This window comes from Simochromis diagramma, unplaced genomic scaffold, assembly GCF_900408965.1.
Source record: "Simochromis diagramma unplaced genomic scaffold, fSimDia1.1 OVJJ01000501.1, whole genome shotgun sequence".
In the NCBI taxonomy this organism is placed as follows: Eukaryota; Metazoa; Chordata; class Actinopteri; order Cichliformes; family Cichlidae; genus Simochromis; species Simochromis diagramma.
Window position 1 is genome coordinate 929,190 of NW_024387320.1, and position 12,931 is coordinate 942,120.

The following is a 12,931-nucleotide window of genomic DNA, read 5'->3' on the forward strand; positions in this document are numbered from 1 at the left end:
AAATTGTAATTTATCAAGCTGAGACTTTTAGTCACATTTACTCCATCGTAACGATGCCTGAATGGTGCTGTCAGTCATGGAGTTTGCAATTTTAGCCATAAAGTCATTGTCCGACTGAAAAATACATCAGTTTGTGAGCAGATGGATTATTAATGTAATATTAATGACTAATACAGTGTTAATTTTAAATTCCATTTTCATTCACACTGTTTTAGAGATTTGACTGGCACTCATTGGTATGCTCACTGGAGATTTTAACGTACAGCTCAGTTGGCAATGAAATTGTGACAATGTTTTGAAAGAGAGAAATGAAACAGATGTAGTTCTTCAATTCATCAGCTTCCTTCTTGGGGACATAACAACATGTTACTTCCTTCACAAACGCTATCATGTTGTTAACAGTTTGTTACTTCCTTATTTGACTTTAGTTAAAGAGTTTTCTTTAACTGTCTAGAGACAAAGAGCAAAAACTTCAAACAGACTAAATTGTTATAAATTCAAGCTTTAAAAGACAAGCAGTGTTTAACTTTACTAAATCTAAAGAAAATAAACTCTATTTTTTTTTTTCAACGAATAACTAAAAGATTTTGAAGTACTGGAGCATGACAAAGGTTTTCCAGATTGTCACTCAGGGAACAATACAATAGGAACACAATGGTAAGTTTTTTTTATTTTCTCTGTTTAGTAACTTAGATTTTTACTACTCGTAATTTGATCTGTCTTATCTTTGATTCTTTTCTAGTTGTTGTGTTTCATAGATTTACTTGACTCCAAAAACCTGGATAGTTTGGTTAATTCAATTTTGGAAGTGTCCCTTGCTTTTTTGAAAATGTGTTAGACCATTGCATTAAATTGTACATTAAAAGTGACTCAGAACTGTTTAGAAAAATGCTCCATCATGATTACTCGATCAGTAGCCTCCTTCATTTTTAAAAACGAAGTCACATATTTATTGTAAATTTTCAAAGGTAAGCTCAAACTTTTCAATAGGGTCTTTACCTCTTAAGCAAGATGTAAAGACCCTATTGAAAGCATATAGCATATAGCATTTAGCATTCCATATGGAATGCTAAAAATAATTCAGCTGCAATGAAGACCTGCGACAAATTGATGAATACTTTTAGCAAAAACAAACTGAAACTGCTTAAAGAAAAATGAATACAGCTGTAAAAATAAGTACTTTATTGATGAAGAAGTTTCACTTTGGTTTTCAAAGTTAAATTTAGCAGAAGAAAAAAAAATATTGCTTGGCAACAGACACCCAGTTTTGCTCCATGACTATGTGCTGTTCTAGTGTGGGCAGTACCTTATAATGGCTGAGTAGGTAATGTTCATGAAAACAGAGTGTTGGTAGCATAACAAAGGAGGTCCTGCAGCGGCCTGAGCCTATAGTAGCTTAATTAAGTGATGATTCAGGGTCAGTCCAAATAATTTTACCAAAAACAGAAGCATAAGGTTATTTCATATAAGGGATTTCATCAATTCTCCACAGATTACCAAATGCTGGATGCTGTTGTTCTGTCTCTGTTGCCATCATGAGATCCTGCCGGCTGCATGTAAACCCACCTGGATGACACGGCAGTTTCCTTGTGATGTCATATCCACCAATACCTCTGAGGTCAAATTTGACTGTAAAGGGCGTCATCTAGAGAAAGTACCAGAAGGAATAACCAGTAATGCCACGGATCTAGACTTATCTGAAAATTTTATTAAGAGTATTAAAGCTGATTCACTTTCTAATCTGCTGAATTTGACTCAGCTCAATCTCAACTTTGCAAACAAGCCCAAGAATGGTTATGGCTGCAGAAAATTGAACATTTCTGCAAATGCTTTCAAAAATCTCACAAAAATCAAGCAACTGGAACTGAGCGGCAACTGTCTGACTGAAATTCCACGCAATCTCCCCCACAGTGTGGAAAAACTTGACATAAACATTAACAAGATTAGTTTGGATAAATTGAACAACAGTTTTATTGGCTTAAAAAACATAACAAACCTGTTACTATCTAAAAACTGCTACTTCTGGAATCCCTGTGGGAAGTCTGTTGCTATTATGGAAAAACCCTTTCAAATACTGGACAAACTGCAGGTTCTTGACTTGTCTTACAACAACTTAACACACGTTCCTAAAGGACTACCCCAGTCACTAACATCTTTACATATGGATTCCAACAAAATAGAGAACATATCTAAAGATGATTTCCAGGGGTTGCTAAATTTAAAAGTCCTTGATATACAAGGCAACTGTCCAAGATGTCACAATGCTCCGTACCCTTGTGTTCCTTGCCCTAATGGTTCTATTCACATACATCCTGATGCATTTCAAAGACTGACACAGCTTGAGACACTGAACCTGGGAGGAAACTCACTAAATTACCTTGATCCCTCTTGGTTTCAAAGTCTAAAGAATCTGAAAGAATTATTTGTGGCATTTAACTTTTTACAAAAAGCTGTAACTGGTAAGGACACACCAGTTAAAGCTTTCAGTTATCTTCACAGGCTAGAAAAACTTGACCTGTCGTTCAATTATGCTCTCGGATTGTACCCAGAAAAATTAACACTTTCAAAAGACTTTTCACAGCTCAGGTCACTGAAAACTTTGCATTTGGAGGCTTTGGTATTCCAGAGAATTGGACCAGACACACTCACGCCTCTACGCAATCTAAAAAATTTATCTGCTTTGAATTTAGGCACTAACTTCATTATTTATAGCAACTCTACTTTATTCACCAATTTCTCCCACTTAAAAATGATTTATCTAGCCGAAAACAGGTTATATCCCACAACAATAGAAAGTCCACCAACTCTAACAGACAGATACAACCAGAATTCAGACCTTTCTATTTCACCGTCAATAACAGCTACTCCAAAAGACTTTAGCTACGAGATATCACACAGCCTAATAAAGCAAGAGTGCTTTGACTCTGGACGAGTGCTCATCCTCAGCTCAAATAATCTGTTCTTCATTTCTCCAAAGCTATTTGAGGGATATGGAAATATTTCATGTCTCAACCTCTCAGGAAATGGATTTTCACAGGCACTTAATGGCACAGAGTTCAAGATGTTGCCTAATCTGACATATCTGGACTTATCTTTCAATAAGGTCGATCTGGCCTATAACAACGCCTTCAAAGAACTAAAGAAATTACAAGTACTAGACCTCAGTTACAACCCACACTACTTTAAAGCATTTGGGGTAACACTTAATTTAAATTTTACACAAAATCTACCTGTGCTAAGAGTCCTTAATATGAGTCATAATGAGATTTCCACACTGACAACAAAAGAAATGTATAGCAAATCATTAGCAGAACTTATATTTGCACACAATAATTTAGGGAAACTTTGGAAAGACAGGGATAGCACATACAAGAAACTTTTCACTAATCTCTCTAATTTGACAATTTTAGATATATCCTTTAATGGCATTGCAAAGATTCCAGATGATGTTTATGAATATTTGCCACGTAACCTCACCACACTGCGCATAAGTCATAACTGCCTCAGCGATTTTAGCTGGGACAAACTGCCTTTCCACCAACTACAGAGTTTAGACCTGAGCTACAATCATCTGTCTACTTTAACAACTATTAACTCAAACATCACACAAACTCTGATTTTCCTTGACCTGAGTCATAATCACATTTCCCAAGTGCACAATGGTTTTTTACAGAGTTTGAAAAGCCTCAGGACTCTCAGCCTTAGAAACAACAAACTTACTATTGTCAATCGAACTACCTTCAAATCAGGACCTGAATTTCAGACTTTGTTCCTACAAGGAAATCCATTTGAGTGTACTTGTGATTCCATAGACTTTATTTTATGGATTGAACAGAGTGATGTAAAGATCCCAAGACTCACCACTCAGGTGACATGTAACACACCAGTGAACCAGAGGAACAAAATACTGATAAGTTTTAACATTAATCAGTGTGTAAATGCGGAACAGGCAAAGCAGATCTACGCTCTAACAACTTCTATCATTATTCTTTTCATGATTGTTTCAACAGTTGCTCACTTATTTTACTGGGATGCTTCCTATGTCCTACACTATATGAAAGCTAAGCTGAAAGGGTACAGATCCTTGAACTCGCCAGATACTATTTATGATGTCTTTGTGACATATGACACAAAAGACCCACACGTCTCTGAGTGGGTGATGAGCAATCTGCGGGTGCAACTGGAGGAAGAGGGAGACAAGATACATCCACTGTGTCTGGAAGAGAGGGACTGGCCCCCAGGAGTCCCACTGGTGGACAACCTCACCCAGAGCATCCAGTACAGTCGCAAGACTCTGTTTGTCTTAACAAAGGGCTACGTTAAGACCGGTGCTTTCAAGCTAGCAATGTATCTGGCCCACCAAAGACTGCTGGATGAAAATGTGGATGTGATAGTACTGCTAATGCTGGAGCCTGTCCTGCAGCATTCTCACTTTCTGCGCTTGAGGAAGCGACTGTGCGAGAGCAGTGTTGTAGAGTGGCCGCGAACAGCAGCTGCAGAGCCCTGGTTTTGGCAAAACCTGAGAACTGTCATAAGAGTAGATAATCAAGTGATGTACAACAAGACCTATTCAAAATATTTCACCACCAAATGAAGAAGGATAATAACATGAGCTTGTTATATAACCAGTGCTTTTATATATCATTTCTTGTTTGGTCTTTTTAAAGTGTTTCTTCTTTGACTGAACTGTTTTTAAGAACTAATTTTCTTATAGTTGTTGAGTTATTGACTTATTCAAAATGCTTCACCACCAAGTGAAGAAGGATAATCATCACTTATCTGCCTGGGACTGATTTGTAATTCTAGTCTGCAGACAATAACATGGTCCTGCTTTAAAATCACTGTTCTTTAGAGCAATGCTTATTTGGTTCTTTTAAACGATTTCTTCTTTGTCTGAATCTAATAAGGAAACAATAAAAAACTAATTTTCTTATATTTGCTGAGAAAGCATAATAAATCTTGTGTAATCTGTCTGCAGTGCATTAATAAAAAAAAAAAAATAAAATGTGTGGCATTTTGCAGATGTAGATTTTATACTCTAGTCTCTGGTTTCTGTGTTAGAAAACATCTGTGCTGAGTGACACCAGTACCAGGTTTAACAGTTAACAAAAGAGAAATTTAGTACAAAAGTGACAGATCCTAAATTGCAGTCCATTATTAAAAATCCATATCGACACAGTATGTGTAATATAACTTGCATGCTTTCATCTGTTATTTCACATTTGGACATTTTTGAGATTGTCCGTAAGGTGGTGCAAGTGACACAGTTTTAATACAGTGCATTTTTCAAATTAGCCCTAAATTCAGTGTCCCACTCAGAAATAAATCAGTGTGTGAGGCGATATATTACTAATGTCATATTAATGTCTAAGAAATCTGTCATTTTTAAACTCCATATTACTTCACATAATCTGAAGAACTGACTGGCACTATGCACTGTTGCTGTGTTTACTGGCATTCCAGTGTTCATCTTGGCTGACAAATAAACTGGCATTTTTGAAGGAGGGAAATGAAAAAGATGCAGTTCTTCAATTAACGGGCTACTTCCCTCACACAGCTTATCATGTAGTTTTAACAGCGTGTTTCTTTTTTATTTGTCTTGAAGGGAACAAACAGGGTCATCTGTAACGAAATCATTAATAAAAGACAAGAAACTTTCAAGTCTTACAATTGAAAAAAAAATTGAAGCACACTAGCATAATTTTCCAAATTGTCATTCAAGGATCAATATAGTGGAGAAAAAATGGTGAGTTTTATTTTGTTTCTGTTCTTTATATTAACTTACATTTTTACATTTTATTAAATTTCTGATTACCTTTATATGCTTTAATTTCATTTATCTGTATTATTTTTGATTATTTTTCTAGTTTCAGGATTTTGGTGACAAAATGTTTCATAGATTTATTTGATTCTAAAAACCTGTACAGTTGACTTAACTTACTTTGGAAATGGCCTTTGGTATTTGGGTTTTTTTGGTATTTGGTATTTGTTGGACAATTACATTAAAATGTACATTAAAAATTAGTCAAAAATTATACAAACTGTTCAGTAATTTTGATATTTAATATTTTTCCCAAGTGTGACAAAAAACAGGAACAGTCTTTCCAGCTACAATTTGATTTACGATTTATTGGCACCTGCTGGGTAGAAGTGATGCCATACTTACATACAATTTTCTTCAAGCTTACTTTGTAACATCAATGGGCCTCATTCACTTACACTATATATCCACAAATCTTTTATTCCACTGTATTTTTTGTGATTAAACCTGTTTGCACTTGAACAGCTTTAAAACTGCCCAACAGCAAGCGTTCAAACAAATGAGTTGTTGTTTTCTTTTGGCCATCCAGATCTCCAAATCATCATGAGCCAAAAAAGAAATGCCTTTTATCACAGTTAAATAAACAACAATTAAAAATAAATTGCATATAATGAATGTGGAATGCGAGTCGGCTTAATATTTTATTTCAAACAAATACTATAATATATAATAGGCATCTTATTTTATCTTATCAATATGTTTTCTCTCAAAACATCTCTGTAGTTCTTGGATGTCATGACTTACAGTCTAATTGGGCCAAGAACATCTTTTGCTGCAGTGAGTGTATAATCTGGGGCTCACAGATCAAAATATTAGTCTGAACCTTGATGTAATTTAGAAAGGCACAAACTCAACAAAATTAGAGCAAGAACCCAAACAAGCAGACAAGACTCTATGACCAAGGACTAGGTAAAGGAGGGAGGGTAAACTAGGCTAAAGAAGCAGCAGCCATTTGCTGCTACTGTACTGCTTGAGGGGTGAATGGAAGGGAGAAATATGGAGAGGCCACAAAACAACAAACAGGACAAGAGAAAATACTGAGAAAGAGTAGAGACAAACTTTATGCATGCAGAAATGCAAGGCTAATAAATAAATGGGAAGTGAAAACAATGTAATCAAGGAGAAGCGCTAGTATGGCACGAGGGGTCCTGGAGTAGCTTAACTGATTCAGGGTCAGTCCAAATAATATGACCAAAAACAAAAGCTTTAAATTATTTCAGTTAACTGATTTCATCAATTTTTCACAGATTACCAAATGCTGGATGCTGTTGTTCTGTCTGTGTTGCCATGATGAGGTCCAGCTGGCTGCACATAAACCCTTCTGGATGACACGGCAGTTTCCTTGTGATGTCATATCCAACAATGCTTCAAATACAGTCAAATTTGACTGTAAAGGCCGCCATCTAGAGGAAGTACCAAAAGGTATAACTACTAATGCCACTGATCTAGACTTGTCAGAAAATGTCATTAGGAGTATTAAAGCTGATTCACTCTCTAATCTGCTGAATCTGGCACATCTGAATCTCAACTGGGCAAACAACACCAAGACTGATTATGGATGCCGAGCACTGAAGATCGCTGAAAATGCTTTCAAAAATCTGACAAAACTGAAGCAACTACGACTGAGCGGCAACTGTCTGACTGAAATTCCACGCAATCTCCCCCACAGTGTGGAAAGACTTGAGCTAAACATTAACAAAGTTAATATGGATAAACTGAACAATAGCTTTATTGGCTTGCAAAACATGAAAATGCTGTTGTTATCTAAAAACTGCTACTTCCGCAACCCTTGTGGGAAGTCTGTCGCTATCAGCGAAAACACTTTTGCACTACTGAAAAAACTGAAATACCTGGACTTGTCTTATAACAACTTAACCCATGTTCCTAAAGGACTACCCCAGTCAATTACAATCTTACGTCTGGATACCAACAAAATAGAGAACATATATAAAGATGATTTTCAAGGGTTAGAAAATGTCAAATTCCTTGATATACAAGGCAACTGTCCAAGATGTCACAATGCTCCGTACCCTTGTGTTCCTTGCCCTAACGGTTCTATTGACATACATCCTGATGCATTTCAAAGACTGACACAGCTGGAGACACTGAACCTGGGAGGAAACTCACTAAATTACCTTGATCCCTCTTGGTTTCAAACGCTAACGAATCTTACACAATTGTTTCTGGAATTTAACTTTTTACAAAAAGCTTTAACTGGTGAGGACACACCAGTTAAAGCTTTCAGTTATCTTCACAGGCTAGAAAAACTTGACCTGTCTTTCAATTATGCTGTCGGATTGTACCTAGAAAAATTAACACTTTCAAAAGACTTTTCACAGCTCAGGTCACTGAAAAGTTTGCATTTGAATGCTTTGGTATTCCAAAGTATTGGACCAGACACACTCACACCTCTGTACAATCTGAAAAATCTGTCTCATTTGTACTTAAGCACTAACTTCATTATTCACTCTGACCCTACCGTGTTCAGCAAGCTTTCCCACTTAAGAATGATATATCTCGGAGAAAACAGGTTATATCCCACTACAGTAGAAAGTCTACCAACTCTAAGAGACAGAAATAATGAGAATTCAGAAGTTTCTATGTCACCATTCGTAAAACTCACTCCAAAAGACTCAATTTATGAAGTACTACACAGGAATACAAAGCAAGAATGCGCCAATTCTGGACGAGTGCTCATCCTCAGCTCAAATAATCTGTTCTTCATTTCTCCAAAGCAGTTTGTGGGCTATGGAAATATTTCATGTCTGAACCTCTCCAGAAATGGATTTTCACAGGCACTTAATGGCACAGAGTTCAAGATGTTGCCTAATCTGACATATCTGGACTTATCCTTCAATAGGGTTGATCTGGCCTATAACAATGCCTTCAAAGAACTAAAGAAATTACAAGTACTAGACCTCAGTTACAATTCACACTACTTTGAAGCATTTGGGGTAACGCTTAATTTAAATTTTACACAAAATCTACCTGTGCTAAGAGTCCTTAATATGAGTCATAATGAGATTTCCACACTGACAACAAAAGAGATGTATAGCAAATCATTAGCAGAACTTATATTTGCACAAAATCATCTAGGGAAACTTTGGAAAGACAGGGATGGCTCATACAAGAAACTTTTCACTAATCTCTCTAATTTGACAATTTTAGATATATCCTTTAATGACATTGCAAAGATTCCAGATGATGTTTATGAATATTTGCCACATAACCTCACCACACTGCGCATAAGTCATAACTCACTCAGTGATGTTAATTGGGACAAACTGCCTTTCCATCAACTTCAAATTTTGGACCTAAGTTACAATTCTCTGTCTACTTTAACAACTATTGACTCAAACATCACACAAACTTTGACTTTCCTTGACCTGAGTCATAATCACATTTTCCATGCAGACAATTGTTTTTTAAAGAGTCTAAAAAGCCTCACAACTCTAAGCCTGAGTAACAACAAATTGACTATTGTCAATGAAACTACCTTCAAATCAGGACCTGCAAACCTGACTCTGTTCCTACAAGGAAATCCATTCGAGTGTACTTGTGATTTGTTAGACTTCGTTTTGTGGATTGAACAGAGTGATGTAAAGATCCCAAGACTCACAACTCAGGTGACATGTAACACACCAGTGAACTTAAAGGGACAAGGATTGATACATTTTAGCATTCATCAGTGTATAAATCCCAGTCAGGCATTTCAGATCTACACTCTAACAACTTCTATCATTATTCTTTTCATGGTTGTTTCAACAGTTGCTCACTTATTTTACTGGGATGCTTCCTATGTCCTACACTATATGAAAGCTAAGCTGAAAGGGTACAGATCCTTGAACTCGCCAGATACTATTTATGATGTCTTTGTGACATATGACACAAAAGACCCACACGTCTCTGAGTGGGTGATGAGCAATCTGCGGGTGCAACTGGAGGAAGAGAGAGACAAGATACATCCACTGTGTCTGGAAGAGAGGGACTGGCCCCCAGGAGTCCCACTGGTGGACAACCTCACCCAGAGCATCCAGTACAGTCGCAAGACTCTGTTTGTCTTAACAAAGGGCTACGTTAAGACCGGTGCTTTCAAGCTAGCAATGTATCTGGCCCACCAAAGACTGCTGGATGAAAATGTGGATGTGATAGTACTGCTAATGCTGGAGCCTGTCCTGCAGCATTCTCACTTTCTGCGCTTGAGGAAGCGACTGTGCGAGAGCAGTGTTGTAGAGTGGCCGCGAACAGCAGCTGCAGAGCCCTGGTTTTGGCAAAACCTGCAAAGTGTCATAAGAGTAGATAATCAAGTGATGTACAACAAGACCTATTCAAAATACTTCACCACCAAGTGAAGAAGGTCTTGTTTTAAAACTATTGATTTATGCATCATTGCTTGCTTGGTTCTTTTAAACCTTCTCTCGTTTGCCTGAGACTTATAAACAAAGAAACTACAAAACTTATTTGCTAATAATTGCTGAGAGAGCACAGCCTACCGAATATTTGTAAATGTGAAACTGTTATGTGCTGTATATTATCAAATAAAGCCTTTTCAAAATGTGTTCCATTTTGTGGATGTAAATTTTGGCAGACTACCATCTGGTTTTTGTATAAGAAAAAAAATATTTTATGGGTTACAAGTTGAACTTATGCACAGCCTACTCTTTCATTTGGGTTTTTACTGACATTTTAGGACTTAGTAATTACTGTTTAGGGGGAAAAACAACAACAAAAATACAAATTCTTGAAGCCAGGGAATCTGCTACACCACGTTTGGTTAGTACCTACTTTGTCCATACGGTGTCACCACTGATTCAGTTTTAATGGGAGTGCCGTTTGCAAATAAACCCTCAAGTCATTGTTCCACTAACTGTCGGCTACATTTATTTTTCCTTACAAGAGCAAACAAGGCGCTGTAGTGATGCAGACACCTTTCGTAGAGTTCGGAGAAAATCAATAAACGACGTTAATTAAGCTAATGGCACACAGCTGTTGCTAATGGCCACTCGATTTGAATGAATGTTCTGAGGTGTTTGTTTGTTTTTTGTTTTTGTTTGTTTTTTTACTTGCGCTATGGTTTCGGGATATCAGCGTTTGTTTTCAAGACTATATATAAGATTAAAAAATGTTCACTTTTTCTTTTTTTTTATCGTTTGTATCGAAGCAGCCTTGTCGTGACGTCAGAGGCTCATTTGCATACGGTATTGTATTTATTGTGTGATTGAGGCTGACGTTAGCACTCTGCTCCTGCAACAACCGGACGCGCATCCTGTGATTTCTGTGAGTCGTGCTCTTGTAAGTAAGTTCCCCTTTTTTTTTTTTTCCTTTTCTTCCACTGTTTCTTGTTAAAGTTGACCGGCGCTTAAATTTAGCTTGACGTGCCCTTATTTCCTCTGGTTTCAGTTTCTTGGCTCAATGACTACATCATGACGTTTAACAAAGTAAAAGTGTAAATTACCGAAGCTGCGGAATTTATGAGCATAACTTTACTGCTTTGTGGGGTGTGGTGTTTTTAGTTTTTTAATTTTAAACACTAATTTGTAGAACGCCTGTTAAAATTAAAGTACACTGTGGAGTGCATTCGGCGTAGCAGCATCCGTACTTGAAAGTGTTGTGTGCATCGAGATCGCTTAATAGCGAGTGTATGAGTCGGGGCGGTATTCAAATTCTCAACGCCTTGAAATTTAACTGTCTGACTACACATGCTCGGGTGTGCTGATTAGCCTAATAAGAAGGGTCTCTTTGTTTTAGAACCTTCTGCAAACATGTCTGACAAGCCTGACGTCACTGAGGTTACAACCTTTGACAAGACCAAGCTGAAGAAGACCGAGACTCAAGAGAAAAACCCACTGCCAACCAAAGAAGGTAGGTACTACACCGTCTGACTTTAATCCAGAGCATGTCTGCCATGCTGTAACTCTGAGACCCTAACCTTCTACCTCCTGTTGCAGTCATCGAACAGGAGAAGGCAGAGTCATCATGAAGACCAGGCCTCCTACGTGCTGTACATTTGACAAGCTTTGTCTCTATCAAGATGCATTTCAAGTTTCATAACCTACTTGAGAAATGGCTGTACAACTCACACTATTCACTTGGCTTGATGACCCTCTGTACAGTATGGCAGTGTGGCTTTATGTCACCTTTAGGACCTGGTCATCTGTTTGCATCAATGAGCAGGGGGGGAAACAACTGACAAATCTGCACTTGGCAATTTGTAGCCCTACTCCGGTCACCTGTAATGCTCACAAGCAAGCTGTTGTAAAACCTGAAATGCGCAAGATTTGTTTAATATGCACAATAAAAAAAAAAAATGTAAATTTCACGTGCATGTGGTGTTTTGGTTTTTGGGGGGGCGGCGGTGTAACTTTTGCTCAGCCTTGGGAGCTAACATTGAATGCCCTTTTATCCTGAGCAGGTTTGACTGGATGGAAGCTCTCTATAGGCGTTTCAGCTTGTCTGCTAGCTAAACTGAATCTGTACCAACAGTTGGAACTAAAGCTTGATCAGCTGGTTCCTTTTGAGCTCTGGTCCAACAGAGGAAGCTGGCTAATTTGTGCATCTTAAGCACTGCAGAAATTGTATGTTGTCATCCCAGTGGGCTTCAAAAACAGAACTTTACAATGCAGAACCTTTCGGAAGCCTTCGTCAACACTCAAAAAAGCCAGTTATTCAACCTTGTGGTCTGTAAAGGTGTTGTGCAAAACATTGCTGCCCTATCTGCCACTATTGTACTCAAGACTAGTCCTACATCGTTCACTTTTTTGGTTTTTCTACCTTGCAGCTGCACTAGGCCCCTGTGTTAAAGTATGCAATAACACATCCAAAGCCACTAGCTGATGGACTAGTTCCTTTAAAATGCCAGTTTAGAATAAGAGCCGTGGCTCTCTATTTTGTGAAATGCAATTGAAACTGTCCAGTTATTTACACCTGCAGATGCAAAACTCTAAACTTGTAGGTCCAGTTAGGAATCTCTACCTTGCAAGAGAAGTTTAATACCTGTCTGTGTGAAATGAAGCTGCTGCGCCTTGAGGTGCACATGAAAAAGAAAGCTTTAGGATCTAACAAATTCTACATTTAGCTGGAAACCATATTCAAGAACCCTTAATCTTGGTG

The 12,931-nt window shown here is 37.6% G+C and overlaps 2 protein-coding genes across 3 annotated transcripts; both read left to right on the top strand.

The window, feature by feature from the left end:
* The first annotated feature begins 64 nt into the window (after window positions 1–64).
* On the top strand, window positions 65–4,620 carry LOC120717454 (toll-like receptor 8). 2 transcript variants are annotated; one of them, XM_040005474.1, is made up of 2 exons: window positions 65–657; window positions 1,493–4,620. In XM_040005474.1, exons 1-2 carry the CDS (start codon window positions 655–657, stop codon window positions 4,592–4,594), a joined length of 3,105 nt encoding a protein of 1,034 aa, XP_039861408.1. In that variant the 5' UTR covers window positions 65–654; the 3' UTR covers window positions 4,595–4,620. The 2 variants fall into 2 exon arrangements, with proteins under 2 accessions (XP_039861408.1, XP_039861409.1); XM_040005475.1 differs by having other exon boundaries at window positions 84–657; window positions 4,011–4,620.
* A 1,027-nt stretch (window positions 4,621–5,647) lies between these two features.
* LOC120717453 (toll-like receptor 8) lies at window positions 5,648–11,111 on the top strand. The gene is made up of 2 exons (XM_040005472.1): window positions 5,648–5,746; window positions 7,069–11,111. The coding sequence occupies exons 1-2, from the start codon at window positions 5,744–5,746 to the stop codon at window positions 10,171–10,173; spliced, it is 3,108 nt and encodes a 1,035-aa protein (XP_039861406.1). The 5' UTR covers window positions 5,648–5,743; the 3' UTR covers window positions 10,174–11,111.
* The last annotated feature ends 1,820 nt before the right edge of the window (window positions 11,112–12,931 follow it).